Here is a 26,188-nt window from a genome sequence, read left to right on the forward strand (position 1 = left end):
GCTCGCGGTCGCCCGCAGCCTAAGCAAAGCAGCCCTTTGCAGCCGGACTGCAACCCCCCAGGGCACAGCTGTTGGGTTCCCAACCCCAGGACCTTAGACCGTAAACTCATCTGCAGACAGGGTCTTTGCGGATGTGATCATTAAAATGACGTCACGGGGTGGGCCCCCAGGCAAGGTGACGTGTCCCCACGGAAAGAGAGAAGGCCGTGTGAGGGTGGATGCAGGTCGGGATGGGAGCACCGCAGGCTGACCCTGGGGGAGGCGTCTGGGCGTCTGGGGCAGGCCGGGCCCGCGCCCGCAGCCTCCAGGACCAAGTGTGGCTTCCTGGTCTGCGGGGCTTTGACCCGGCGGCCCCGGCAGGCTGACGTGGTGGCTACGGTGACCATGACTTGGCGAGGATACGAATCCCTCGTTGTCAAGTAGTAGGAAACTGCTCAGTCTCCTCCCCCGACTGTGACAGGCCACCCTCCTCTTCCAGAGCCCGGTCCTCACCTGTCACCTCCTAGGGCAAGTATGATCAGAGAACCTTCCCGCCCCCTGCCCTTTGCCGGCCACCCCCTGCCCCCAACGCGAGCTCACAGCCTCCTGAAGACTCGTGCTGTCGCCGCTCTCCCGCCCTGCCCGTCTGCTCCCACTTGTCCCCTTCTTGCCAGGTGGCACTGCCATTCACTCAGGTCCACACCAAAGCCTCTTGCCCCGCTCCTACGTCCGCTCCACCAGCCAGCCCTGAGCACTGAGCCACAACTGACAGCCGTGTTGCCTCCCCTCCGCACCCCCGCTGGATGCTCAACCGTCTCCGGCCAGTGCCGCGTGTCCCCTGGGGGCCAACCGTCCCCGGTGGAGAACCTCCTCTCCATCTCGCGCTGATGCCCGTCAGCCACACCTCCGAGACACGTCGCCTAGCGGGTACCACTTGGGAGCAACCCCAGCAAATGACTGCAGCCCTGACAGTGAGGGTCTGAGGCAAGGGAGGAGGCCACAGGGACAGGCACGTCACCTGTGGGTGGGCCTGGTGGCCAACACTCACACCCACGGCACCGCTCCACAACCATGACCTCAAGAGTAAGCAAAGTGGATGAGGGCCACAGGACTGTTGCACATCAACTGGGAACGACAGCCTTTCAAATGAAAACTGCCCAAGCCAGCTACGACGGGCAGACCCACAGCCAAACTCTGTCGGCGGCGGGCACGTGAGCTGCCACGACAAGGCCACAGCCACCCAACGGGGGGGGCCTCCTCCACCCACCGGGACCTCCACCACCCAACGAAGCCATAGCCACTCAACAATGCCATCTGGAATTTCCATAATCCCATTTCCAAAAACTGTACTAAACAAACAATGCCACACACAGGGGGAAAAGACCACGTACAAATGTGTTGGTGTGGCATTATTTTCAACTTTGAAGAAAACCACAAACAACTCAGTTGTCTCGTCATGAGGGAGAGTGTTGAGAAAACTTCAACGTAGGGTCACACACCCAGCCGAGTGAGGTCTGTGAAAAGCACAAGTACGTGATATAAAATGGCATCTATGACACGATTGTGTGGGGAGAGGGGGCAACTGGGTGGAGGGGGGCCACGTATGACTGTTACTCCTTCTTTCTGCTTCTGAACCTTTCAAACTTTCTTTCAAAGGTATGCATTACTTGGAGCACCTGGGTGGCTCAGTCAATTGAGCGTATGACTTCGGCTCAGGTCATGATCTCACAGTCCGTGAGTTTGAGCCTCGAGTCTGGCTCTGTGCTGACGGCTCAGAGCCTGAAGCCTTGCTTCCCACTGATTCCGTGTCTCCCTCTGCCGCTCGCACTGTGTCTCTCTCTCAAAAATAAACATTAAAAAATTTTTTTTAAAGATAGGCCTTACTCGAAAATGTTGTTTAACGGGTTGTTTTAATTTTCTTAAGTTTGTTTATTTTGAGAGAGAGAGAGAGGACAAGAGTGGGACAGGAGCAGACGGGAGGAGAGAGAGTCCCAAGCAGGCTCCGTGCTCTCAGCACAGAACCTGACGAGGGGCCAGAACCCACGAACGGTGAGATCATGACCTGAGCTGAGATCAAGAGTCAGATGACTGAGCCACCAGGTGCCCCTAACAGACTGTTTTAAAGGAAAGAAAGGAATTCCTTTGGGTGGGAGCTAAGGGTCACAGGAGGTCCCTGGGGGGGAGGGGGGACTCAGAGAGGCTTAAGAGCAAACCTGAGCTTCCTCAGGTCATGATGTCACCGTTCATGAGTTCGAGCCCCGCATGGGGCTCTGCACAGACAGCGTGGAGCCTGCTTGGGATTCATCTCTCCTTCTCTCTCTACCCCTGCCTGGTTTGCTCACTCTCTCTCCCCCTCTCCCAAAAAATAAACATTTTAAAAAATGTTTAAAAAAAAGAACAGACCTGAGTCTGACCCCAGGGTTCTATCCACCCTGTGAGACTAGGGCAGGGACAGTTAAGTTAGGTTGTGAGCAAGGGGCCCAGAGGAGGACCCTCAGGTGCCCCCCGGAGAGGGTTCAGGGTGGGAAGCCAGAGGAAGGAGCCCGCCACGGAAGGGCAGGTCGCCAAGGGGCTCGGGAACCCCCTCCCGCTCCGAGCCCGTCCTCCCACCGATGGACCAGGAAGAGGTGAGGGAGACCGTTCATGGAGGAATGAGCCAGGGGGTGGCAGGGTCGCTCCTCAGAAGAGAGGCGTGGGTCGTGTGCACTTCCCCACGCTGCATGCCTCTAAGGGGCGTTTCCCTCTGCGGGCGCCCACCTCCTCCCAGAGGCAGACTGCTGCGGAATCGAGCGTCACATGCACTTCAGACCTGCGTCCTTTCATCCCAAATGTCAACGCACCCATAACGACACCCGGTCCCCGTCTCTGTCCCCCTAGTTGAAAACTCAGTGGGCCCCGAAGGGGCGCCTGGGGGCTCAGTCGGTTGAGCGTCCGACTTCGGCTCAGGTCATGACCTCACGGTTCGTGGGTTCGAGCCCCGCGTCGGGCTCCGTGCTGACAGCTCAGAGCCTGGAGCCTGTTTCGGATCCTGCGTCTCCCTCTCTCTCTGCCCCTCTCCCACTTGGGCTCCCGCGCGCTCTCTCTCTCTCTCTCTCTCTCCCTCAAAAATAAATAAACGTGAAAAGAGAAAACTGTCAGTGGGCCCCGTAGGCCGTCTTCCCAGTCAGTTCTCCCTAAGGCGCTGTGCCTGGCAGACCCCGAACCGCTGGGAGGGCAGGGGGGCAGGGAGGTGGTGGCTGGGACCTCGGAGCAGGAGAATGAATCAGGTGAGGTCAGCCTCCCGGGCTGGGCCCTGGAAGAGCCGCGGGGCACTCTCCTGAGCTCGCGCTCCAGCAGGTGGGCCCAGCACCCCTGTGCAGGGAGGGGGACACCGGGCGGCACTGACCTTCTCCAGCTTCTCGAAGTGCTCCCGCAGGAACTTCATGGGCCTGTCCGGCTTGGACACACACAGGTGCACGATGCAGTCCTTCAGGACCTGCTGAACACCATGCTTCTGCACATACAGCTCGCACCCCTTCAGGCTCTCGTCCTCCTCCGCCGCCGGGCAAGAGGACGGGGACGCCATGGTGGCCCCACTTCTGGCCTCCTGGGGAAGAAAACGCAGGCCACTGTACACATGCATCTGAAAGGCACCTGGGATGTGTCGATGTCAAATCCAACAACCCCACGACGGGCGGACGTGCCTCCCCTCCGCCTGTCACAGGTCTTCCTTTTCAGAGGCTGGATGAGTCGTCAACACAAAGCCTTACCGCGAAGATCTTTGTGGGCATGGGGGAGGATCAACCAGATTTTGTAGATGAGCAAACCCCTGGTCTCCGAGAAACCCGAAGGCGGAAAGTGGGGGCCCTGGGAACCTGAGTGGCGACCATCCCTCCCCCCTTTGTAGGGACAGCTGTGTGAACCGGGGAAATGAAGGGGTGCTGCTACGGGGTCGAGAAGCCTGCTTTGCAGGAACAGAAAGAAAACAAGGAAAACAGTTGAAAGCCAGCTGAGGGGCCTTCTGGAAGGATGGAACATGGGGAACAATGGCAGGGCCGCGCAGTTCTCAGCCCGGCGGTGGGGGCTAAGTCACAATGACAGGTCAGGAACTGGGGCTGCACAACTCCCGCCAGCCGCGGCCCCCCCCCCCCCCCCGCCTCGCGGGGACCCCAGGAAGGTGCCAAGGCTGCGCAGCCCCCCACAGGCCCCTCGCGCCCCCTCCCCCGCCTCTGCGCCCCCGGCCCTCCTCCAAGCCCTGCGCGCCCCCGGTCCCTGCGCCCCTTCCCCAGGCCCCACCTCCTCGGGCCCCTGCATCCCCTCCCCAGACCCCGCGCCCCTCCCCCACCTCTGCGCCCCCTGCCCCTTCTCCAAGCCCTGCGCTCCCCCACCCCGTCCCTGTCCCCCTTCCCCAGGCCCCACCTCCTCGGGCCCCCGCACCCCTTCCCCAGGCCCGGCGCCCCCGCCCTGAGCCCCCAGCCCGCGCGCCCCTCACGACTGCGCGACGGGCCCAGGTGCGGCCAAGGGGGCGGGGGCTCCCCGGGCCCACATTTCCCCGGGCCTCGCGGCCGGCCCAGCCCACCCCTCAGCCCGCGCAGGCCGGGGGGCCCTACGCAGACCCCGTCGCAGCCCCGCGTACCTGCAGGCGCGGCGCCCGAAGCCCCAGGCGGCTGCGCGCGGACGCGGGGACGGCGGGCGAGCGGGTCCCCGCACTGCAGCGGCGCCGCCCTCCGCCCGCCCCCGCGCCGCGCCGACCCGCCCCCGGCTCCCGGCCGGCCCCCTCCCCCCGCCCGCCCCCCACCTCGTCTACTTCCGGCGCCGCGGCGTGCCTCCCTCTGCCCGACCACAGACCTCTCTGCGCGGATGTCCCCTCGCCCCTGGCTTACCTCTGCACTCCCCCCTCCCCGCCTTGGCCAAGCCCAGGCGGGCCTCGAGTTGCGCAAACCCACGGCTGGCCGGGACCACCGCCCTCCGCCGCCCACCGCCCACACCTCCTCCCCCCCCTCCCCTGCACCCTGGTTGGCTGCAGCTGAGGCGGCATCAGGGTCACGGCCGGGCCCCCCCACTGCTCACACCTGGCCCCCACTGCTCACACCTGGCGTGTTCCATCTACACAGCCTGCAGCATACTGGTTCCAGCAAGTGCACCCATTCTCGGGGTCGAGGGCCCCAAGTCAGGGCCAGAAGAGGGGGCCAGATGGGCCCAGACCTAGAGGTGAGCCGATTTCCTTCAGATGTCCCAGTGGGAAATCAGGGGGTCATCCTAATTTCTTCCCACCACCCTCCAGTGTCCACGAAGTTACCGAGGCCTGCAGAGCCCCCCCCCCACCCCCCGCCAGTGACTTCCTAATCTGTAAGCCCAGACCTGCAGAAAACGGAACTGTCCTTATTTTCCTCTTGCCCAAACCATGCTTTGCCCCCATTCTGGCAGGGTGGGGGCAGAAACTCATCTGAGTCTTCTGGGGGACCCCACCCTTGCCACAGAGTGGTCCAGATACCAGGAGAAGGGACAGGGAACCCAGGCCTTGAAGGGACAGAAGATATTTGTGCACGTCTCCCACACTCTCCTGTGCACCGTCACCTGTCCTCCGCTCACCTGTCCTCAGCACATCACAGCAAGGCCGGTGCGCTCCCCCACGAGGGCTGACGCTGGCCCCACTTTCTCTTGCCTACGTAAAGATAAAGGAACAGGTCACACTCAGGTGGAGAAGCTAGGAGCTCCTTTCCGCTTCCCCAGCGCCTGCCCTCAATGTGGGGGGAGGTCAGGGGTCAGCTGGGCAGCCAACTGGACAATCAGTAGCCAATGCGCTTACGTGAGGACAGCGGGAATGTCCCTCGCAGAGCTGGGGTGTGAAACCATGAGCACCCACAATGCTGACAGTCACGGGTAGGTCACCTCCCCCCGGGGAAGTGATAAATCCTGGCTTCCTGTAGGGTGTCCAAGAGCCCCCACCTTCCACTGGGAACAAATGGCTGGAATCAGGTCGCCCATTCACAAGCCCCGTAAATAGTGCTCGTCTGAGAACGTCCCTTCCACCCACAGGGAGGCCCCCCACTACATGCTCAGGCCTACTGCATTCCCCAGCAGAGGTTATCGACAATCCGAGCTCTGGGGTGGGGGGGGGGGGGTATTTACCCCTAGAACCTGGGTGACCAAGCCTTGCAAAGACCCGACTTCAGAGCCACGTTCTTTCCCGAGCACCACCCCTGGATCTGTCAGCTCCATTCTCCCGCCAAGATTCAACCACCGGAGTGTTTCTCCTGCAGGAACACTTCCCTGTGGCGCTGCCCCTGCACGGAGGTGGGCACCTGTGGGGGCAACGTGGACTCCCCTCGTGGGACTATGTGAATCTGCTTGCTTAATGCTGAGAGCTCAAATAGGCGCGGTGCTGTTTTTCTCCTCCTTTATTCAGTCTTCAGGGCAGAGACACAAACATTCTCTGGGTGCAGAAGGGAAAATGACTCGTTCGACCCTGGCCTCTGGAGATGTGGTGGGGCACCGTGGTCTGACTTCCCCACAGGCACCGTGTCCTGGGCAGCGTGCAGAAGCCTTGAGGGCGGAGGATGTGGCTGACTGCTACTGACCTGCTCGCTGGGGGACAGCCGGGTGCCAGAACCTTCCTGGAGAGGCCCTTGGGGGACAGCCGGGTGCCAGAGCCTTCCTGGAGAGGCCCTTGGGGGACAGCCGGGTGCCAGAGCCTTCCTGGAGAGGCCCTTACACCTCAAACGGGTGGATGGTACTCGAGTGCAACTTTTAGGTGAGGAGCTGGGACGGAGGCCGGGCGTGTAGGGAGCAGCAGGCAGCAGGGGCCAGTGACCGTGACCCCCAGTGGTTATCATTCTTAGGGCCACAGCAGTTCCTCGGGGAGGGCTCTAAGTCCCACCCTGAGCACACACAGGCAGGGGCTCTGTAGGGATGCAGAAGACGGGCCACAGGGGGAGAGGAGGCGGGAAGCATCCCCCAAACCCTGTACTTCTGAAGAAGCTGCATTCGGTGAGACAGATTCCTTGGGAAGGAGGCAGCAGGAGAACGTTGCAAGAACAATGTTACCCAGTTTTCAGCTTTTATTTCTTTTCATGTTTATTTAGTTTTGAGAGAGTCCGAGCATGAGCCAGGGAGGGACAGAGAGAGAGGGAGACACAGAATGCGAAGCAGGCTCCAGGCTCTGAGCTGTCAGCACAGAGTTCGATGTGGGGCTCAAACCCGTGAATTGTGAGATCGTGACCTGAGCCGAAGTTGGACGCTCAACCGAGCCACCCAGGCGCTCCTTGATTTTTCAGCTTTTAAATGGCTCGTGAGGTGGGTCTGGGATGCACAACTTCCTACCAGTTTTGTCACATGTCTGTGAAGTCTGATCACCCACGCTCCCTGGGGTGGCCCTGCTGTGTGACAGCCCACGCTTGGAAGCAGACACCCCGTGGGGCCTCCGGTGAGAACACAGACCCCAGGCCCACAGAGCCACGGGATAATCGGGTGTGTTGTTCAGTCAGTGCGTTTGCGGGGACTCTTTCCGTGGACAGCTGAGTCCCGGGCAGGGGGTGGGGGCCAGGGAGAAGCCCAGCCTCACGTCCGGGTGGGTGCTGGACGAGAACGCAGCTACAGAAATGCCACAGACAGAACGTTTGCGGCCCCCCAAACTCCTGTTCAAGTCCTGACCCCCAGCGTGGGGTGCCAGGTCCCGGGCAGGACCCTCACGGCGAGCTCAGTGCCCTCACGAAAGAGACCCGGGGCGCGCCCTCGCCCCCGCAGCCCGGCGAGGATGCGGTGACCAGACGGCCAGCAGCGGCCTGGCCGGAACCACAGGGGGTTCTTCCTCTCCCCGTCCAGCCTCCGGGGCCGTGAGGAATCAGTGTCTGCTGTTCACAAGCTGCCCGGCCTGTGGTAATTTTGTCGTAGCAGCCCGAGCAGACTCAGGAGGCGGGAATATCCAGCAGAGCCACATAGGAAGATACATTAAAAGATTATGAACAGGGTACAGGAAAGAACAGACGTTCAAGAATCAGAACAAGGAATCCAGAAATAAACCCAAACCAATATTTACAGGGACTCTGTACGTGATAAAGGTGGCATTGCATATTTGTGGGGATGACGTAACTTAACAGTTGGGGAAGAAGTAAAGTCAGTTGGAAAAAAGTTGGGTTGGATCCCAGTGTCTCTCTTTGTATCAACTTGAGACGGGTCAGATGATACACAAGCAACAAAAGTAACGCCTGGGAAATATCATCTCCAGACACAGGAAGCCTTGTTTTTTTTAACGTTTATTTTTTATTTTTGAGAGAGAGAGAGCATGAGTAGGGGACAGGCAGAGAGAGAGGAGGAGAGAGAGAGCGGGGGGTGGGGGGTTGCTGAGGGTGGGAGACACAGAATCCGAAGGAGGATCCAGGCTCTGAGCTGTCAGGACAGAGCCTGACATGGAGCTCAAACCCACGAACCGTGAGATCGTGACCTGAGCCGAAGTTGGACGCTCAACCGACCGAGCCACCCAGACGCCCTTGTCACAGGAGGCCTTTGTAATCATACATCCAGGAGCCGTAAATATGAAAACTGATAAACTCAACTCTGTAAAAATGAGAACCTGTGCGTAAAAAAACCCTCGCACGTTCAAAATAAAAACAAAACAGGCAATAAATTCACGATACCCGTCACAAAGGGCCGATTTCCTCTGAAGACACCCAGTGCAGATTAACCTGTCGGGCTCACACAGGCCCTGCGGTCTGGCAATTGCAGGTGGTGGGGGCATGGGAAACGCCCCCCCCCCCCCGCGCTTCTGGTGGGGGTGTGCACAGAGGGGCCTCTTCGCACACTTGTGGAAAATCGTTAAATACCCAGATCCTAGCAATCCTACCTCGCTAGGTTTATCAATCATTTGATAACAAATCAATACCGCAGTGACTATCCCGATGGGTGCGTTTTTCTGCACGTGGGTCAACGTATACCTTTCCGGGCGCACAGAAACTCCTGAGAAGCAGAGTGGCAGGAAAAACCAAGTGTCCATCGACAGGGTCTGACGAAATACTCTGCGGCCCACGGGACCACGGGGCGCCACACGACCGTTTAAAGAGCATGTGGTGGCCCTGAGTGCACTAACGCTAACCCATCCCCACGGCGTGGTCCTGAGCAGAAACCAAAACCACGGTGTGAAACTTGGCACGTGCGCTGCCAGCTGAGGGGTGGCCGTACGTGTGGGCGCGTGCGGATTCAGGCATGGCGCCTCCAGAGGGACACCGAAGGACACAGGCGGCCTCTGAGGCGAGCGGGGGCAGGAGCCCTTCTGTGTTCCGTGTCCTCGAGTGCCATTCGAGCTGTGCCCCAAATGCGTGTCTTAACCGTTCAAAAGTAATCGATTTTCTTTACATTAAATTTTTAAAATCTTCCTGGAAAGAGGGAATTCAAAACACCTGTTATTTTCGCTTCCTCCACAAACCACACTAAAATCACAATAAAGGCATTTTTTTTTTAATATTCATTTTTGAGAGAGAGCGCAAGCGGGTGAGGGGCACAGGGGGGCGGGCGGGCAGAAGATCTGAAGCGGCTTCTGCACAGAGCCTGACAATGGGCTCAAGGTCACGAACTGCGAGATCATGACCTGACCAAGTCAGACGCCCAACTGGCTGAGCCACCCAGGTGCTCCAAGGGACTTTGTTGTAAAGGCGCAAAGCCCCGAGGACGGGGAGAACCCAGGGGAGACCCTCACAAGAGTCTGGGAGCCCAAACGAGAACGGGAGAGCCGTCGTCGACTTACTGAACTGTGAACTGGCAGAAAGAGCCTGTCGAAGAGCCCAGTTCACACCACAGGCCTCCCCACCCCCACCCCCGCAGCCTCAGAAGTGGTCTCACCGGATCCCCTGGAAGGGCGAGCTGCTGGAGCTGGGGGAGAGTCGGCCTTGCGGCCCCGGAGGAGGAGGACGGTCTCTAGACTGGGGGTCCAGGACAGCAGAGACCCAAACCAGGGCGGACCCCTGCCCCTCACCGGAACGCCGGGGGCCCCATCTTCGCCCTCCCCCGGCGCTGGTGGGTCTTCTGCGGAGAGCCTGACACCAAGACACTGACACCAGCAGTCCCCCAGTGCCCGGCCTGACCAGCAGGGCCTAAAAGCAGCGGCCCTCCCGCCACCACACGCACCCAACGTCCGACAGCCGCCGAGCTTCCCTGAGGGCCTGTGTCGCTCGAGGGGTGAAGCCACACATCGGATGCGAGAAACTGCCCACCATCACACCAGTTAGGAAGCCGGAGTTGGCCAGGAGGAGAGCTGCCCCGCAGCAGGGCCCCGGCCTTCGAGGGGGCCCGTCCATCACGGGCTGGAGACCACTCCCAGCCTACGGACTTCCTAACTCATGCGAGCCGGTGAGCGTTGGGACGGAGGCTACACCATGTTGACTTACTGGATCCTGGAGGTCTCAGCCGTCTGTGACCCTGTCCAAGCCAGAAATCGGAACGCCCTGGTCATCCCCCTGCCCCTCAGCCCCGAATCTGCTTCTGCGAAGTAACCGTGCCCCTGCCCACGTGCCCCACCGTCTCCCATCAGGCCGGTCCAGGGGCAAAGCCAGTGACGCCTTCAAGCCAGCCAAGGTCCCCATCCCCCTCCCTCCCTCTGCTCCCAGGCCCTCGGACCAGCATTCCCTTCCTCTGTGCCTGAGTTCCTCCACCTCGGACCCCACTTCCAGAGTCTCTCCTGGGGGCGTCTGCACCTCCGCCCTGCCCCCCACTGCACGTGGCACCTCCCCTCCCGGCTGTCGGCTCCGTGAGAAGTGACAGCGTCTGCTTTGACTGCCTGCTGTATCCTGGTGCCCAGCAGGATGCCCAGAAACGTCAAACAGCCCACGTGTGTTGGATGAGATCACGAATGAATCAACCAAGCAGGAATTACTTGCTGAAGTCAGTTTGTTATACTGGCTTAAATGACACGCTTTAAAACACGTGGCACAGGACACTGAACAAGCGAGACTCCACGAACAGACTTGGAAATCACGTTTTCCTTACCTCTTCCTGACTCTTTACTCAGTGGAGGCAGTCCTGTCTCTGCCCCGAGAGGCACGTGTGGACAGTGGCATCTCGTTCTGGCTCAAACATAGAGTTTCAAAGTTCTAAGTTTACGCTAAGATACGAACCCAGCGTCAGTCCGCTCAGTCGTCGTAATCGTCCAGGACCAGGAAGTGATGAAAACGCGAAACCAGACCGAGATTAGGAGCACGGCCTCCTCCAACGAGGCGCCCCTGCTGCGAGCAGTGGGGAAGGAGAGGGGTCCCTTAGCTCTGCCCCTCTCTCGCTCTCCCACCGCCCTCCCCAGACTCCTTAACGGGGCCTGCCCCCTCCTGCGCCGGAACAGCCTCTGGCATCTAGAATTCCCAGAAGAGGGCACACCACCGGCCACTGTGTCGGCCCCAGGGACCTCCCAGGAGGGGCCTCTACGCTGCGTGGCCTTCCGTGTCGGGCTCTCACCGAGCATCGTGTTTCCGGGGTTCAGCCACACGGTGGCCGGCGTCCACACTTCGTTCCTTCTGCAGCTCAACAGTACCCCACGCTTGATCCGTCACCCGTGATGGACACCCGGGCCGCTTCCGCCGCTCGGCTGCTGGGAGCACGGGCGTGCAGGGACCTGCCTGACTCGTGTCCACCTCTATAGGCTGTGTAACAGGACACAGACGTGGTGGAGCTTACGGGAGTCCCAGGTTTCGTTTTTTGAGGAGCCGCCAGACCATCTTCCCCAGCGGCGTTCCAGGGACCAGGCGAGCTCGCGGGCCAGCTCAGATTCAACACGAGGCTGGATCCGTGTGCAGGCATGGGAGGAATGTCAGCAGCTGTCTTTGGAACCTGTCCTCTGCATCTCATGTGACATGTGCTAAGTGGGTATTTGTGGGTGTGCCTTCTATCCCTCATCTGCCAAGTTGTTGTCACGAACAGGTGTCATGTTTCATCACGTGCTTTTTCTGCACCCACCAAGATGATCCCATGATTTTTTTTTTCTTCAGCTTGTTTTAATGTGGTAAATTACATTCATTTCTATGTTAAATTAACTTGCATTCCTGGAATAAATTCAATCTGGTCACGATGTATTATTCTTTTTAAATTCTTGATTTCCAGACTGAGTTGGTTAATATTTTATTTGGGATTTTTACACCTGTATTCAATGAGAGAGACTGATCTATAATATTCCTTTTGTGTAATGTCCCTGTCACCGTGTGGGATCAAGGTTATGATGCTGGCCTCATAAAATGGGTTTAGAGATGCTCCCTCTTCCTGGTGTCAAAGAGTCTAGGCCCAGAGTTATTTCCTAGTTAAATGTTTTGAAGTTAATAAAGACCTGTGCTTACAGCCATTATCGTGGGAAGCTTTTTATTTATTTTTTTAATGTTTATTTTTGAGAGAGAGAGAGAGAGACAGAGTGTGAGCTGGGAAGGGGCAGAGAGGGAGACACAGAATCCAAAACAGGCTCCAGGCTCTGAGCTGTCAGCACAGAGCCTGACACGAGGCTTGAACCCACCGACTGCGAGGTCATGACCTGAGCCGAAGTCACTCGCTTAACCGACTGAGCCACCCAGGCGCCCCAATGCTTTTAAACCACAAAGCCAATTTCTTTACTAGGTACCACACTCTCCTGCCTTCCTATTTCTTCTTGCATAAGTTTTAGTAAACCACATTTTCCTAGGAATCCACCAATTCATCTGCTTTGGGAGGAATAAAGTGATTCATATGATCCTTGCAGTGTCTCTTTATTGCTTAGGACCTGTAGTGATAACCCCTTTCCACTCCATGTTGGTTTTGTGCTTTCGCATTTTCTCCCCTTGTCAGTCTTAACAGAGGTTTAGCAATTTTCGTAGCCTTGTAAAAGAACAAACTCTTGGTTTTATTGATACTCTCCACTGTACGTTTTTCTATTTCATTACTTTCTGTTCTAACCTTTATTATTCCTTTTTTTTTTTTTTTTTTTTTTTTTTTTTTTTTTTTTGCCAGGTTCAGGTTTATCTACGTATTTTGCTACTGGGGGGAAAAATCAACCTTTCGTACTCTACGCAAAAAGCGTAACGGAGATAGCGGTGGAGTAACAACATCTGATCTCAGTCTGATTCCTGTTCCTTTGAAAGCAGTCTGTTTTTTCTCTGGCAGTCCTCTCCACATTTGTCTTTGACATTCTTGGATTCCATAGCCTGTCAATATGTGCGTCTCCTTGGTACTCTGCAGATCTAACCTGGCGGTCCTTTCTCTTCCACTCTGGAAAATTTGTCTCCGTTGTCCCTTCAAATATTGGCTACTCCCCGTATTTATGACCCCTTTCTCTAGGGCATCCACAAACCAGATATCAGCATTTTTTCTTCCATCCCCCTCTTTTAGGCACCTTCTTCTTGTTCCCGGTGTCACACCGCCAAGATAAAGACCTTCACCTCTTTTATGGGCATGTCGTACTTATTTTGACGCACTGGCCCTTCCGTTGGGCTGCTCCTGGGATCACCGGTTTACTCCCTTCCCTTCGGTCTGGCTGTGTGTCTTCGGGAAGGAGACAGGGCAGATGCCGTCTGTGTATCCGAGCGGCCGCCACCACCACCATCACAATGCTTAAGTACCGTCACCACACACGACTGCCCCATCGGTGCGTCAGGGCCACTCCCAGCTCCATCCCTAACCCCGGAGACCAGGAAGACCTGGACTTGTCACTTCACGAATGTCACGTAAGTGGGATCTCGCTGCACTCACCCTTTAATGACTGCCCTTTGGACTCAGGACATTTTCCCTAGAGTCACCAGCTCCTTGTGTAGAGCAGCCGTTCATTCCTTTGTATCTCTGAGGACACCTGTGCTGAATTTCCACGTTTGAAGATTTTCTTATTGCCTGCTACTGATTTTCAGTTTGATTCAGAGAACATAGTCTCCGTATGGTTTCAGTTCTTTTAAATTGATTTTGTTTTATGGCCCAAGATATGGTCTCTCTTGGAATATGTTCCACGGTCACTGGGAAAGAATGTGTCCTCTGCTGTCGTTGGGTGGAGTGTTCCACAAGTGTCCCTTAATCTTGTCGGTTGAGGGCGGTGCTCTTGTATATCTTTGCTGAATGTCTGTCTCGTAATTCTACAACTGCTGAGAGTGGGTAAGAAGTCCTCATATAAAGTCCTTCATATGCTCTGAAGCTGTCATTTGGTGCCTGTGCACTTGGGATTGGTCATTTTATCATTAGGTAACGTCCCTGGTTTTTTCTGAGAAAGTTTCTTCACTCTGAAGATCATTTTGGCTGACATTAATAGACTCCATCTGCTTATTAAAAGTTAATGTTTACTTGATATATCCTCTTCCGTGCTTTTACTTTCAATCTACCCATGTCCCTGTGGCCAAAATGGGCTTCAGCATATATAGTAGACAACGCAGAGTCGGGTCTCGGTTTTTTTATTCACTCTGCCAACCTCTGTCCTCTAACTGGTACATTTAGACCATTTACGTTAAAGTAATCATTGACGTATTAGGGCTTCCGTCTGCCATTTCATTAATCGTGCTTGTTTCCTCTCTTGTGCCCTGTGAGACCCTGAAACATTTGTTAGAATTCCATTTAATGTTTCTGCCTTTACTGCCATGTTGAGCTTTCTCAGCGGCTGCTCCAGACATCACCACACACACACACGGCACTGAGAGGTCCCCTGGTATCGATGTTGTGCCACGTCGAGTGCAGTGTAGAAGCCTTACTGCCACTACGTCCCTTCATCCTTCCCACTTTTCAAATATAATTATAAATATTTCCTCTGCATACACTGAGCCCCACATCAGTGATATTTTCTGCTTCAAGCATCAACCATGACTGAAGAAACTTACGAAGTGAAAGACGGTCAGTCGTGTTTCCTTCCACTCTTACCCGTTCTATTCTTAATTTTCTGAAGGTCCCTGCCTTCCTGTTACAATTTTCCTCTTCTTGGACAGCTCCTTTTAATCATTCACCAAGGGCAAGTCTGCTAGCAACAAATTCTATCAGTCTGCCTCTGTCTGAGAATATTTTCATTCCTCCTTCACTCCTGAGGACAGTTCTGTTGGTAGAGAATTCACTTCCCTTTCAACCTCTTTCGATGCTTGAACAACATGCCGCTTCCTCCCGGCCTCTGTGATGTAGGATAAGACACCTGCTGTCACTCATGCTGCTGTTCCCGTACAGGCCACGCATCGTTGCTATGTATAACATTTTTTCTCCTCTCTTCGGTTTTCAGAAGTTTAACTATGATGTGTTTCCCAGTCCTGTGGCCAGGAAGCGGTGGTTCGTCCTGCAATTTTCTTGCCTGCGCTGTGACTGTTAAATTAACACGTGACAGGCAGAACCTGAGGGGTCAACAAGGACTGGGAGGGAAAGTACAAGAGAGGGGCTTATGACTCACAGGTCCTGGGGGTGCACAGCACAGCATGTGGGGAGGTCGAGGCAGGGCACAGGCAGAGAAAGGGTCCGTGGAGTGCTTTGGGGGTTCTGGGCTAAGGCTGGATCGGTCAATTTGAGTCAAAAAGAGCAGGGCTTTGGTCAGCTTTGCAGGGGCTCCCTGGGCGTCAGGGGAACGTGCTTATCACAAGGGTTGCAGGAGAGTTATACCAAAACTTTCACTGACTGTGACTCTGCAGGAATTGTAGGACACGTGCGCGTGGGAGGGGCTGGTGCTGGTCCAAAGCCCCTGCAGGCTGCCTGGCTACACTCCACGGACACAGAGGCAGCAACATTATAGACGAGTTTAGTCAAACTCAACAGCCTGCAGGCAGTTCTGGGTTGGGCTGCAGGCCTCTCTGGCACCCATTCTGGGAACCTGTGAGAGAGAAGAGGAAAACCCAGGGAACCCACTGTGCGGCTGCCACCCAGTGCTGAGGACCCTGGCCTGTCCTTTCCCATCACTGTGGAATTACTGGTAAGGTATTCCACAGGAAGGAGCAAGGAACAGTGAATCTGCACCACGCTTTCTGGAGCAGGAGGCCGCAACATCCTAAGTCGACTGCCTGCTGTTTCCCATCTGGGGCAGAGCTCACCTTCAAACAGCCACAACTGCCCCCCCACTCCCCCCACAGCAGCAAAGCACGCTCAGAAAAGTGCAAGCTTGCCGGTGCCGACTCTCCCACCCCTACAGCCTTCCTTGTGTCCCCATCAGTCTAAGATAAAGGCCCTGGTGGTCTGACCCCCTCCCCCTCTTCCTGCTCTCCCTGGGTCCCTGGGCTGCAGCCACAAGGAGCTTCCAGAACAGCCTCGGGGACTCCCTGATGGGCTCCCTTGGCAGACCGGGTGCCTTCCACGACAGTCTGGAGGCCAGAAGTCAGGGCTGGTTCCTCCCCAGGCTGCTGGGGCAGGTCTGTCCCGGCCCACTGTCCCTAGGCTGCCAGGCCAGCCTGTCCCAAGCCGCTGTCCCCAGGCTGCCGGGCCTCTCTGTCCCAGGCCGCTGTCCCTAGGCTGCTGGACCACCCAGTCCGGAGGCTGCAGGGCGGCTCTGTCCCGGCCGCTGTCCCCAGGCTGCTGGGCCGCTCTGTCCCGAGCCGCTGTCCCTAGCCTGCACATGTGGTGTTCTCCGTGTGTGCTGCATCCACCTCCAAGATCCGCCCTTCATAGTGTAAGGGTTAAACTGTAGTGTAGGGCTAACGCTTAGCTTGAAAAATAACAGCTTTGGGTTGACACTGAAGGTTAAGAGATAACAGCCTTGCTTTGCTCTTGTAAACTATGCCTCATACTCTTGTAAATTAGGCTTCACCAATTAAGGAAACAAAAGTTCAAAGAAAAGAGCATCAAAGGCAGGGTCAAGGAGATCCACTGGTTGCAACTTAGAGGCAGAAAGTCTAAAATAAACACCTCATTAGGCAACTGTTTCTAACTCATCTGGCAACTGTTCCTAACTCATCTAGAAACTGTTTCTTTGTTCTGTTCCCAGGTGATGATAAAACGATGTGATCGGTTATAAAAACTCTCTACCCCGGGTGTTCGAGGCTGCACTCTTATCAAGAGTGTTGGTCCCAGTCGGTCGGCCTTGCCTCTCATTGTAATAAACTTTGTTGTGACTGTCACTGGTGCCCATAGCATTCTGTTTCAGGAATCGTGTGGATGCAACAATAGGGGCAGTCGCATGGGACCGTGGCCCCCGTGACGTATTTTTACCCTGATGGCCGCTGTAAGGTCCCTATCGCTAAATAAGGTCACGTTCTGGGGTTCTCGGGACTAGGACTCCAATACACGAACTTGGGGGACACAATTCAAACCACAGCACCCCCACCCGGGGCCTCTGCCCCCGCCGTTTCCCTCCCGCTCCAGCTCTCCAGCCAGCGCCTCCGCGGAGTTCCTCTCACTGACCCTGCCCTGTCACCGGTGCTGTCACTTCACGGGCAGGACTTACCTGTCCACATCAAGTCCCCTCGCCATTCATTCCCCCCGACCAGTTTCGCCTCCTATCCGCTACGCTGAGACCCGAGCGCGCAGGAACCCGCGGCGTTTCCGGCCCCTCCCGGCAGTGTCCCGTCCGCGCCCAGAGCTGCCAATAAAGTTGTATTCGCGACCAACCGGAAGGGGAGCCGTAATCCGCGCCGCGGCCGTCGTGAAAGCGCCGGTCTCCCCTAGCGACGGGCAACGCGGGCAAGATGGCGGCACTGGTGGCGGCGGAGGCCGCGGCGCCTCCGGGCCCGGCCGAGGCGGCCGAGACGGCCGAGGCGGCGGAGCTGAGCCGCGCCCTGAGCCGCCTGCTGCCCGGGCTTGAGGCCGACAGCAAGCTGAGCCGGCGGCGCGCGCTCGAGGCGCTGCAGCGCGCAATCGAGGCGGCGTGGCCCGAGGAGCCCGCCGCCGAGTCCGCCGCCGCGGCCGCAGGCTTCCAGGGCCCGTGGGCGCGCCTGCTGCTGCCGCGCCTGCTGCGCTGCCTGGCCGACCCGGCGGAGGGCTGCCGCGCGCTGGCGGCGCACCTGCTGGGCCTGGGCCTGCGGCGCGCCGCGCGGCCCCGCGACGCCCTGCCGCGCCTGCTGCCGGCGCTGGTCGCGCGCCTGGCCGGCCCCGAGTCCGAGCGCGGCCGGCCGCCCGAGACCTGCGAGGAGCTGCGCCTGGCGCTCGTGCAGCTGCTCGGCCTGGCCGTGCGCCTGGGCGGCGCCGCGCTCGCGCCCCACCTGGACGACGCCGTGAGGGTGCTGCGCTGCACGCTGCTCGACCCCTTCGCCGCCGTGCGCCGCGAGAGCTGCCAGTGCGCCGCCAGCCTGGCGCGCGCCACGCCAGGTGCCCGTCTCGCGCGGGGGTCGGGGTGGGGGCGCGGGCAGGCACGGGCGCCGTCCCCGACGCCCGAAGCTGCGGCCGCTCCTCGCCGTTCGGTGGTTCGCAAAATGCAGAGTCGCGGAAACCCCGCGGAAATCGCCCAGAGGGTCTGGGACGCGGCGCGTTCCGGTAGCTGCTTCTCACCCGCGTGACGAACCCGGGCGCTGGTGGGAGCGCGCTCCGAGAATCACCGCTGCGGTCTCCCAGGCCTCGTCCCCATCGCTAAGCCTATCGGTCTTCCCTCTTTGGGTCGGAGCGCTGTCCTCCTAAACGGAGAGAGGCCGCTTCTCTCATGTTTTCCTTTAATTCGTTCTCCATTATTTTAACAATTCTAATCTGATCAGGACATTCCCTTTTTCTAAGTAGCTGTTTCTGCAGGATCTTGCCCCAGTTAACTTCTCCTTACTGCCTCAGACTGGGATGTGGAATGGTTGGAGGCCTCTACTTAGTCCCGTTGGGAAGGCTTCCTGTAGGAGGAAATATAGAGGTTGAAGATCTGTGATCTGTGGTCTGGAGGAAACCAGCTTTGAGGAATAAACAACTTGGTAGATGTGAGGAGCAGAAAGGAGGTCAAGATTGCTGGAGGGAAGAAAGGGGGGAAGCTGCTGCAGGTTTGAACTTAGTGTTAAATGCAATGGGGAGCCAGCGGGGGGTGTGGAGAAAGGGCGGGAGAGGCTCAGATTCTGATTTGTTTTTAACGTGTATTTATTTTAGAGACAGAGAAACAGAGCACAAGTGGGGGAGGGGCAGAGAGAGAAGGAGACACAGAATCCCAAGCAGGCTCCAGGCTCTGAGCTGTCAGCACAGGGCCCGACGCGGGGCTTGAACCCACAAACTGGGAGATCATGACCTGAGCTGAAGTCGGATCCTTAACCGACTGAGCCACCCAGGCACCCCAGTTCTGATGTTTAAAAGATCACGGTGGTGCTCAGAGAATTGATCACCAAAGGTGGCAAGGGGAAATGAGAAGGTCAGTTGGGGCGAGAGTTAATCCATACTTAGATGATGGTTGGCTTGGACTTGTGGGGGTGAGCGGTCGGCTAACAGACATGGAAGAAAGTGGACGGATGGATGTCGGGCACGGAGCGGGCAGGGTGTCCTGTTGAACTGGGTGGGGGATGAGGGAGAAGGAGGTTTGGGTGGACAGGAGACAAAGAAGAATGAATGAGGCTTCTTTTCACCCCTTGCCATTAGGGACCGTCAAGATTTCCATTGTGAGTGACAAGTTTGGATTCAAATAGTACAGAATTTCTAAGAGAGCTGGGTTTGAGGCTTGGGCTGGAGACAGCCTTTGGGAATTACAAGCTTTTGTTTATTTTTTTTTTTAATTTTTTTTAATGTTTATTTATTTTTGAGACGGAGAGAGACAGAGCATGAACGGGGGAGGGGCAGAGAGAGAGGGAGACACAGAATGTGAAGCAGGCTCCAGGCTCTGAGCCGTCAGCACAGAGCCCGACGTGGGGCTCGAACTCACGAACTGTGAGATCATGACCTGAGCCGAAGTCGGACGCTTAATTGACCGAGCCACCCAGGCGCCCCAAGGGAGTTACAAGCTTTTAACACATTTCTCATTGACCCCCAACCACTTCGCTCCCTGGTCTGTGTGTCAGCCAGGGTGACAGCTTCTGCCTTGCAGCCTTTGCGTGTTCCCTCACTGGATTGTAAGTTCTGGAAGGGTGGGGCAGTGCCTGCCCGCATCCTAGGTGCCCACTCATTTCCGAGCGAAGGACGGTTCCTTGTGCTTGAAGGACGTCCCTCTTCCAAACCCTCTACTCTGCCGGCTCCCCGTGAGGACCCTCTCCTGGATCCACACCACACTGGGCAGCGCTAGGTCAATATCCCGCCTTGATCTGAGGCCCTCAGGGCGAAAGAACTCAGCTACAGCATCACCAAAGTAGCCGTCTGCGGTTGTGGCTCCAGCAGCGGCAGAACTGAAGTCAGAACTCCAACACCAGCGGGCCGGCCTACCTGCCAGAGACATCCCAGTTCTGATTTTGTGCGAGGCCTGAACAAGTAGGAAGTGGAGTGGCTTTACCCCAAGTGATGTCGGCCCTGTTCCCTGTGTAGCACCAGCCATCTGGCTTCGAGACACAGCCAGTGTGGGGACTTGGGCAGCGTCCTCCAGCTCCGTTTCTCTCCTTTGGTTGGCATCCCTCTTGGACACCCAGTGCCACTGCTGACAGCCTCACACTCTCCTCGTAGCTCATGCCTTCGGCCGAGAGGGAGTCAAGCCCCTGGCCTTTTCCTTCCGTGCCGTCTGGGTCACACGCCAGTCCTGTGCCTCTCCCGGCGCCAGGGGGCACACACCTGTGCTCGGCAGGCCGGCAGCAGGGACCTGGGTGGGGAGAGGGCGTTCCGGGACATGGTGGGGCCTGTCCTCCCAGGAGCCCGTGGAGGTAACTGGGTTCCTCCCCTGTCTCACAGACCACGTCCACATGCAGTCGGAGTCCTTGATCGGCCCCCTGATGCAGAGCATCTCACACCAGCACTGGAAGGTGCGGGTGGCTGTCATCGAGGCCACCGGCTCTGTGATCCAGTTTGGCAGCGGGAAGTCGGTGGACGACGTCCTCCCTCACTTTGCTCAGAGGCTCTTCGATGACGTCCCCCAGGTAATGAGTTTCTCCTCTAAGCGGTCCCCCCCTCTTCACCGGGAACGCGCTATTTGTAACTTCTTTTTTTCTGTAAAACTCTTACCTGTTGCCCCGGACATCTTGCATCATTTGCCGTCACTGGGTGGTCTTGGTTCACGCCTCTGGGAAAACGGGGAGAGTTGAATTGTTTTAATATGTTCGTTGTTCTTCACTTGGGGGAACGTGGGACGGGAGTATTTCCTCCTTGGAAAACAGTCGAACCGTGTGTAGCGCGTGGTTTCAGAGGCGTCTGTGAGACGCACGTCCATCGAGGCGGATTGATGAACCCCAGCGGTTGGTGAACCAGACCTGTGAGGAGGAGGAGGAGGAGGAGGGTCGGAATTGGTGTGTCAGGGTCATGTTTCTTTTGGGCCTTGGGACACACCGAGAGAGACAGACCGAGACCAGAATGCTGGCTTTTCTGTTGGCAGAAGTCAGGTTAGAGGCTGGGTCATGGATGTGAGGCCACAGTTTGCTTATAGAGCCTGAAGACCCCCGGCAACAACAAGGGGAGGAGAGCCACCCGCCCCCCAGAGGGAGGAGACGGGGAGGGGATCACTTAGGGGAGGGAGGAGACGGACGAGGGGGTCGCCCGGGGAGGGAGGGGCAGTGGTTGCTGGCGGAAGTCCCCCGAGTGGTTAGAAAGTGCCCCTGCCTGTGGCCGTGGGGGCATGAGGTGGCCCAAGGTGGCCAAGGACTGAGAAGCTGGTGCTATGGCCGCCTGGCCCCTGCTGTCCCGATGGGGGAGCACTTGTGTGCCGGCCCCTCCCCCATTGTCCACACACCATCTCCTTTAACCCTTCACACCAGCCGCTCGCATGTCCCCTGCGGTCTAGAAATGGTGCTGCACGCTCAGGGTGGCCCCGCTGGAGCTGGCCCCCAGGGCCCAGGTGTGGTGACACTAGAGAGTGTTGCCCGGCACCATCCGGCCGCCTGGCCGCAGGCACGCTTCAGTTTCCTTCCAAGTTGCTTTGTTTGGTTTTATTTTTTTACGCAGCTTTATGGGCAACAACTCACATAGTGTGCAAATCACTCATTTAAGCGTTCAGCGTTTTTGTTATGTCATTTTTAGAGTGTTTGGTAAAATACGCGTAACGTAAAGTGGGCCATCTCTACCACTTTTGAGATGGAGTTCGGACGCGTGAAGCGCATTCACGACGCGGTGGGACCGCTGCCGTTAACCACAACTTCTTCCCATCGCACCCTCCCCCCTCCTCCCCGCCCCCACTCCCTGCCGCCCGTGAGCAGGACAGCGAGTGGTCTTGGTGGCTCTTCCACCAGGCGACGTGTTGCAGCGGGGGTCACGCTGTGTTCCTCCGTGAGGCTGAGGGATCGCCGTTGTGCGGTGGGCTGTATTCTGTCCCTTCACCCGTCGCCGGGCGCTTGTGCCAACGTGGGGACGCAGGTGTCTGAGCCCACCTTCGCTTCTCTGGGGGCCGGGGCGTAGACCCAGGAGTGGGGGTGCCGGGTCGTACGGTAACTGTCCGTTTAGCCTATGGAAGAGCCATCGGGCCACTCTCCGCGGTGGCCGCGCGCCTGGCATTCCCGGCGGCGGTGCGCGAGGGGTCCGCCCCCTCCACGTCCCCACGGAGCTTCTCCGGGGTCTGTGTGTGTCTGTCGCCGTCCTGCCGGGTGCGAAGCGGCGTCTCAGTGTGGCCGTGACTCTGTTTCCCTGATGGTGAGTGACGTCGAGCATATTTTCGCGTGCTTGTTGCCGGATTGTCTACCTGACAGGCGAGAACATTCAGCTCGGGGCCCCTGACAGTGTGGCCTGTAGGCACGTGTGCACACGTGCCCGGAAGGGGCCCCGATGCCTGTTGGGGTTGTGTGGACGGCTTAGAGCTTCTTACCACTTGCTGTTGGATGCCTGAGGAGGCAGAGGGGCTGGGGGTGGCCCCGGCGCCCCTTGGGGACTGGAGGTGCCTCTCGGCAGGATGAGCCCCTCAGGGCTCTAGGGGCCAGGACAGAAGCCCCCCTCAGTTGCCCGCCTGTGACTTCCCACACCGGGGTCCGGGTGTGACGTGCCAGCCGCCCAGGATGTCGCTTCAGGCCATGTCCCTACACCCCAGGGACAGAGAGCCCCTCCCTGCTCCCAACAACCTGCGGGCTGCTGAACTGGGGTGACTGGGGACGCGGCCCCCCCCCCACCCCCCCCGTGAGCTGTATGGGGTCGGCACCGGGCAGCGTGGGAGGTGGGGACTGAGAGCAGAAGTGGGCTCTGCCCCGGGAGGGGGCGGGGCGCTGGGTCGGCTGCAGCCTGGACTGGAGACCGGCAGCTCGACTGGAGACCTGCTGCAGGAGGCGGGGGCCGAGGTGGATCCCGGTGGCAGACGGTGGTGCCGCCACCCCCGGGACGGCCTCCCTCCCGGCTTGTGCCAGGCGGACCCGGGGCGCGAGGGCATGTGGAACAGCTTTCCTCGAAGGAGCGTGATGACTGCGTACGACAGCTTTCTGTCAACAGTGCTACTGAGTATCAGTTGGGAGCTTCCCGTAAACAGCCTGGTTGTGTCACAGGCCCCGTGAGTGTGGACCTGTGAGGATGGGTGTCGACAGGTCCCTGTGAACCCTGTGGCTACGTGTCAACGGACAGGTCCCTGAGAACGGCACGGCCGTTGCTGCCGTCAGGGGCAACATTCCGCCTCCTTGGTGACGGAGTTTTCCAGAACTTGGGGCTGCAACTCTTTCTTGTGATTTAGTGTTCCAGAAACACTGTCCGTTATTAAAGCTGTCTTTATTTTCGTTTCTTCCCGGTGGGATTTGATTTGCTCTGCACAATTTCCAGGGCCGATCGAGGTAGGCTTTCCAATCCAACCTGGAGCTGGCCACCAGCTTTCTCGCCGATGAGGGGTCCTGTCAGCGGGGTGCCCAACAAGTTCCTCGCAGTGAGTTGGTAGGGAAGTCACTGGCTACCCCTTATGCGTCTGCACGGGGTCTCAGGCCCTCGTGGTCCCGGGCTCCGCGGGTGTTTCTGCGGTTTCAGGGGCCGGGCCTCTTGCGGACCCGCGGTCCCGTGGACAGCCCGGGGCCGTGTCCGGATCTCACCACGCTCCACGCTGAAGGTGAGGATCTCCCTGCTCCGTAACTTGTGGAAAACATCCCGCAGCTACTGTCCTACGGCTTTTGCCGGACCGTATCCTGGGTCACCCCACTGCAGGGCAGGTGGCTGCCAGAAGTAACTTACTAGAGGTGTTTCGCCCAAATTGACCCTTTCGGTCTGTGTGGCCCTCCCGTGCAGAGGAGACCGTGAGGACCCCCGTCTCACAGGTGGGGAAGCGGGGCACAGAGGGGCACGGAGCTTGCCCCAGGGGCAAGGGAGCTCAGAACATGGGCGGTAGGTCCCGGAATTCCTGCTCTGGAGGTCCGTCACCTCAGGTCTCCGGGACATGTCTGAGCATGTGGGAAGAGGGTGTCCCAGCGCGGCAGGGCTGAGGTGGCTTCCTCTGTAACCCGTCCTCCGCACGCGCCGACCCCGTTACGGAAGTGCCTGGGACCTGTGACCTGCCTGGTTGCCGCGCGGGGCCCTGCCCGGGAATGCCTGGCTTGGCAGGCTGGAGCTTGGCCGCCCCGCCTGCACCCCTGCCGCCAGCCCAGCGGGCGCCCAGGCCCAGCCTTGGACGTCCCCAGGCCCCGCCTTCTGCCAGCTCCCCGGGGGAGCAGAGAAGTGGGCGGGCCCTGCCCCCCGCCCCGCGAGGACCTCACTGGGGCTGAGGGGTGATGGGTGTGGGGACGGAGCGGTGCCTGAGGAGAGGACGGTGCGCCCCCAGCGGTTCTGGGGACTTTCGAGGCTGTGGGAGGGGACGTGATGAACTGCAGACCCCGGGTGGAGTCCTGCCGCGGGGCACCGAGCGGGTGTCGGAGTCCTGCGTTCGGTCAGAACAGCCTGAGACTGGGAGCCTGTCGCTCTTGTGGAGCAGGGTACTCTCTGGTGGCAGGTCTCGATTTCACCGCAGGAGCGAGAAGATCTGGGACCTGTGCGCAGGGGAAATGGGGTCCCCATGTGCTCTGCCGTCATGGTGACCTTCCTGCCTTCCCCCTCTGCCTCCTGCCTCGTGACCTCCCTGCCTTCCCCCTCCGCCTCCCGCCTGGTGACCTTCCTGCCTTCCCCTTCCTGCCTCCTGACCTTCCCGCCTTGTGACCTTCCCTCCTTCCCCCTCCTGCCTCGTGACCTTCCCGCCTTCCCCCTCCCACCTCATGACTGGGAATTCCCGCCTTCCTCCTCCACCTCCCGCCTTGTGACCTTCCCTCCTTCCCCCTCCCGCCTCCTGACCTTCCCGCCTGGTGACCTTCCTGCCTTCCTCCTCCACCTCCCGCTTTGTGACCTTCCCTCCTACCCCCTCCCGCCTCCTGACCTTCCCGCCTGGTGACCTTCCTGCCTTCCTCCTCCACCTCCCGCTTTGTGACCTTCCCTCCTTCCCCCTCCCGCCTCCTGACCTTCCCGCCTGGTGACCTTCCTGCCTTCCTCCTCCACCTCCCGCTTTGTGACCTTCCCTCCTTCCCCCTCCCGCCTCCTGACCTTCCCGCCTGGTGACCTTCCTGCCTTCCTCCTCCACCTCCCGCCTTGTGACCTTCCCTCCTACCCCCTCCCGCCTCCTGACCTTCCCGCCTGGTGACCTTCCCGCCTTCTCCCTCTGCCTCCCACCTCATGACCTTCCTGCCTTCCCCCTCCGCCTCCCGCCTTGTGACCTTCCCTCCTACCCCCTCCCGCCTCCTGACCTTCCCGCCTGGTGACCTTCCCGCCTTCTCCCTCTGCCTCCCACCTCATGACCTTCCTGCCTTCCTCCTCCGCCTCCCGCCTTGTGACCTTCCCTCCTACCCCCTCCCGCCTCCTGACCTTCCCGCCTGGTGACCTTCCCGCCTTCTCCCTCTGCCTCCCACCTCATGACCTTCCTGCCTTCCCCCTCCGCCTCCCGCCTTGTGACCTTCCCTCCTACCCCCTCCCGCCTCCTGACCTTCCCGCCTGGTGACCTTCCCGCCTTCTCCCTCTGCCTCCCACCTCATGACCTTCCTGCCTTCCCCCTCCGCCTCCCGCCTTGTGACCTTCCCTCCTTCCCCCTCCCGCCTCCTGACCTTCCCGCCTTGTGACCTTCCTGCCTTCCTCCTCCACCTCCCACTTTGTGACCTTCCCTCCTTCCCCCTCCCACTTCATGACCTTCCTGCCTTCCCCCTCCTTCTCTCGCCTGGTGACTTTCCTGCCTCGTGACCTCCCCGCCTTCCCCCTCCGCCTCCCACCTTGCGACCTTCCTGCCTTCCCCCTCCCATCTCGTGACCTTCCCGCCTTCCCCCTCCCATCTCGTGACCTTCCCGCCTTCCCCCTCTGCTTCCCGCCTCCTGCCCCTGACGTTAAAATGAAGGAAAACTGGCAACAGATACAGCGGCTGTTCAGGTCC

At 58.7% G+C, this 26,188-nt stretch overlaps 2 protein-coding genes across 5 annotated transcripts in view; one reads left to right on the forward strand and one right to left on the reverse strand.

The window, feature by feature from the left end:
- Positions 1-5,173, reverse strand: part of PRKAR1B (protein kinase cAMP-dependent type I regulatory subunit beta) — a 105,038-nt gene extending 99,865 nt beyond the window's left edge. Inside the window, exons 1-2 of one of the 2 annotated variants that reach the window (XM_058711060.1) lie at positions 5,051-5,173; positions 3,365-3,565 (exon numbers count right to left, since the gene is read on the reverse strand). In XM_058711060.1, coding sequence (XP_058567043.1) covers positions 3,365-3,544 — 180 coding nt within the window. In that variant the 5' untranslated portion in view covers positions 3,545-3,565; positions 5,051-5,173. Of the gene's footprint in view, positions 1-3,364; positions 3,566-4,594; positions 4,722-5,050 lie in introns of those variants that run through there. The other variant, XM_058711059.1, reaches the window with a different exon arrangement.
- A 12,310-nt stretch (positions 5,174-17,483) lies between these two features.
- Positions 17,484-26,188, forward strand: part of DNAAF5 (dynein axonemal assembly factor 5) — a 48,724-nt gene continuing 40,019 nt past the window's right edge. For 2 of the 3 annotated variants that reach the window (XM_058711055.1, XM_058711057.1), the window contains exons 1-2: positions 17,486-18,135; positions 20,596-20,780. In XM_058711055.1, the coding sequence (XP_058567038.1) occupies positions 17,517-18,135; positions 20,596-20,780 (804 nt within the window). In that variant the 5' untranslated portion in view covers positions 17,486-17,516. Of the gene's footprint in view, positions 18,136-20,595; positions 20,781-26,188 lie in introns of all 3 variants that reach the window. The other variant, XM_058711058.1, reaches the window with a different exon arrangement.

This window comes from Neofelis nebulosa, chromosome 18 (genome assembly GCF_028018385.1).
Source record: "Neofelis nebulosa isolate mNeoNeb1 chromosome 18, mNeoNeb1.pri, whole genome shotgun sequence".
NCBI classification, from domain to species: domain Eukaryota; kingdom Metazoa; phylum Chordata; class Mammalia; order Carnivora; family Felidae; genus Neofelis; species Neofelis nebulosa.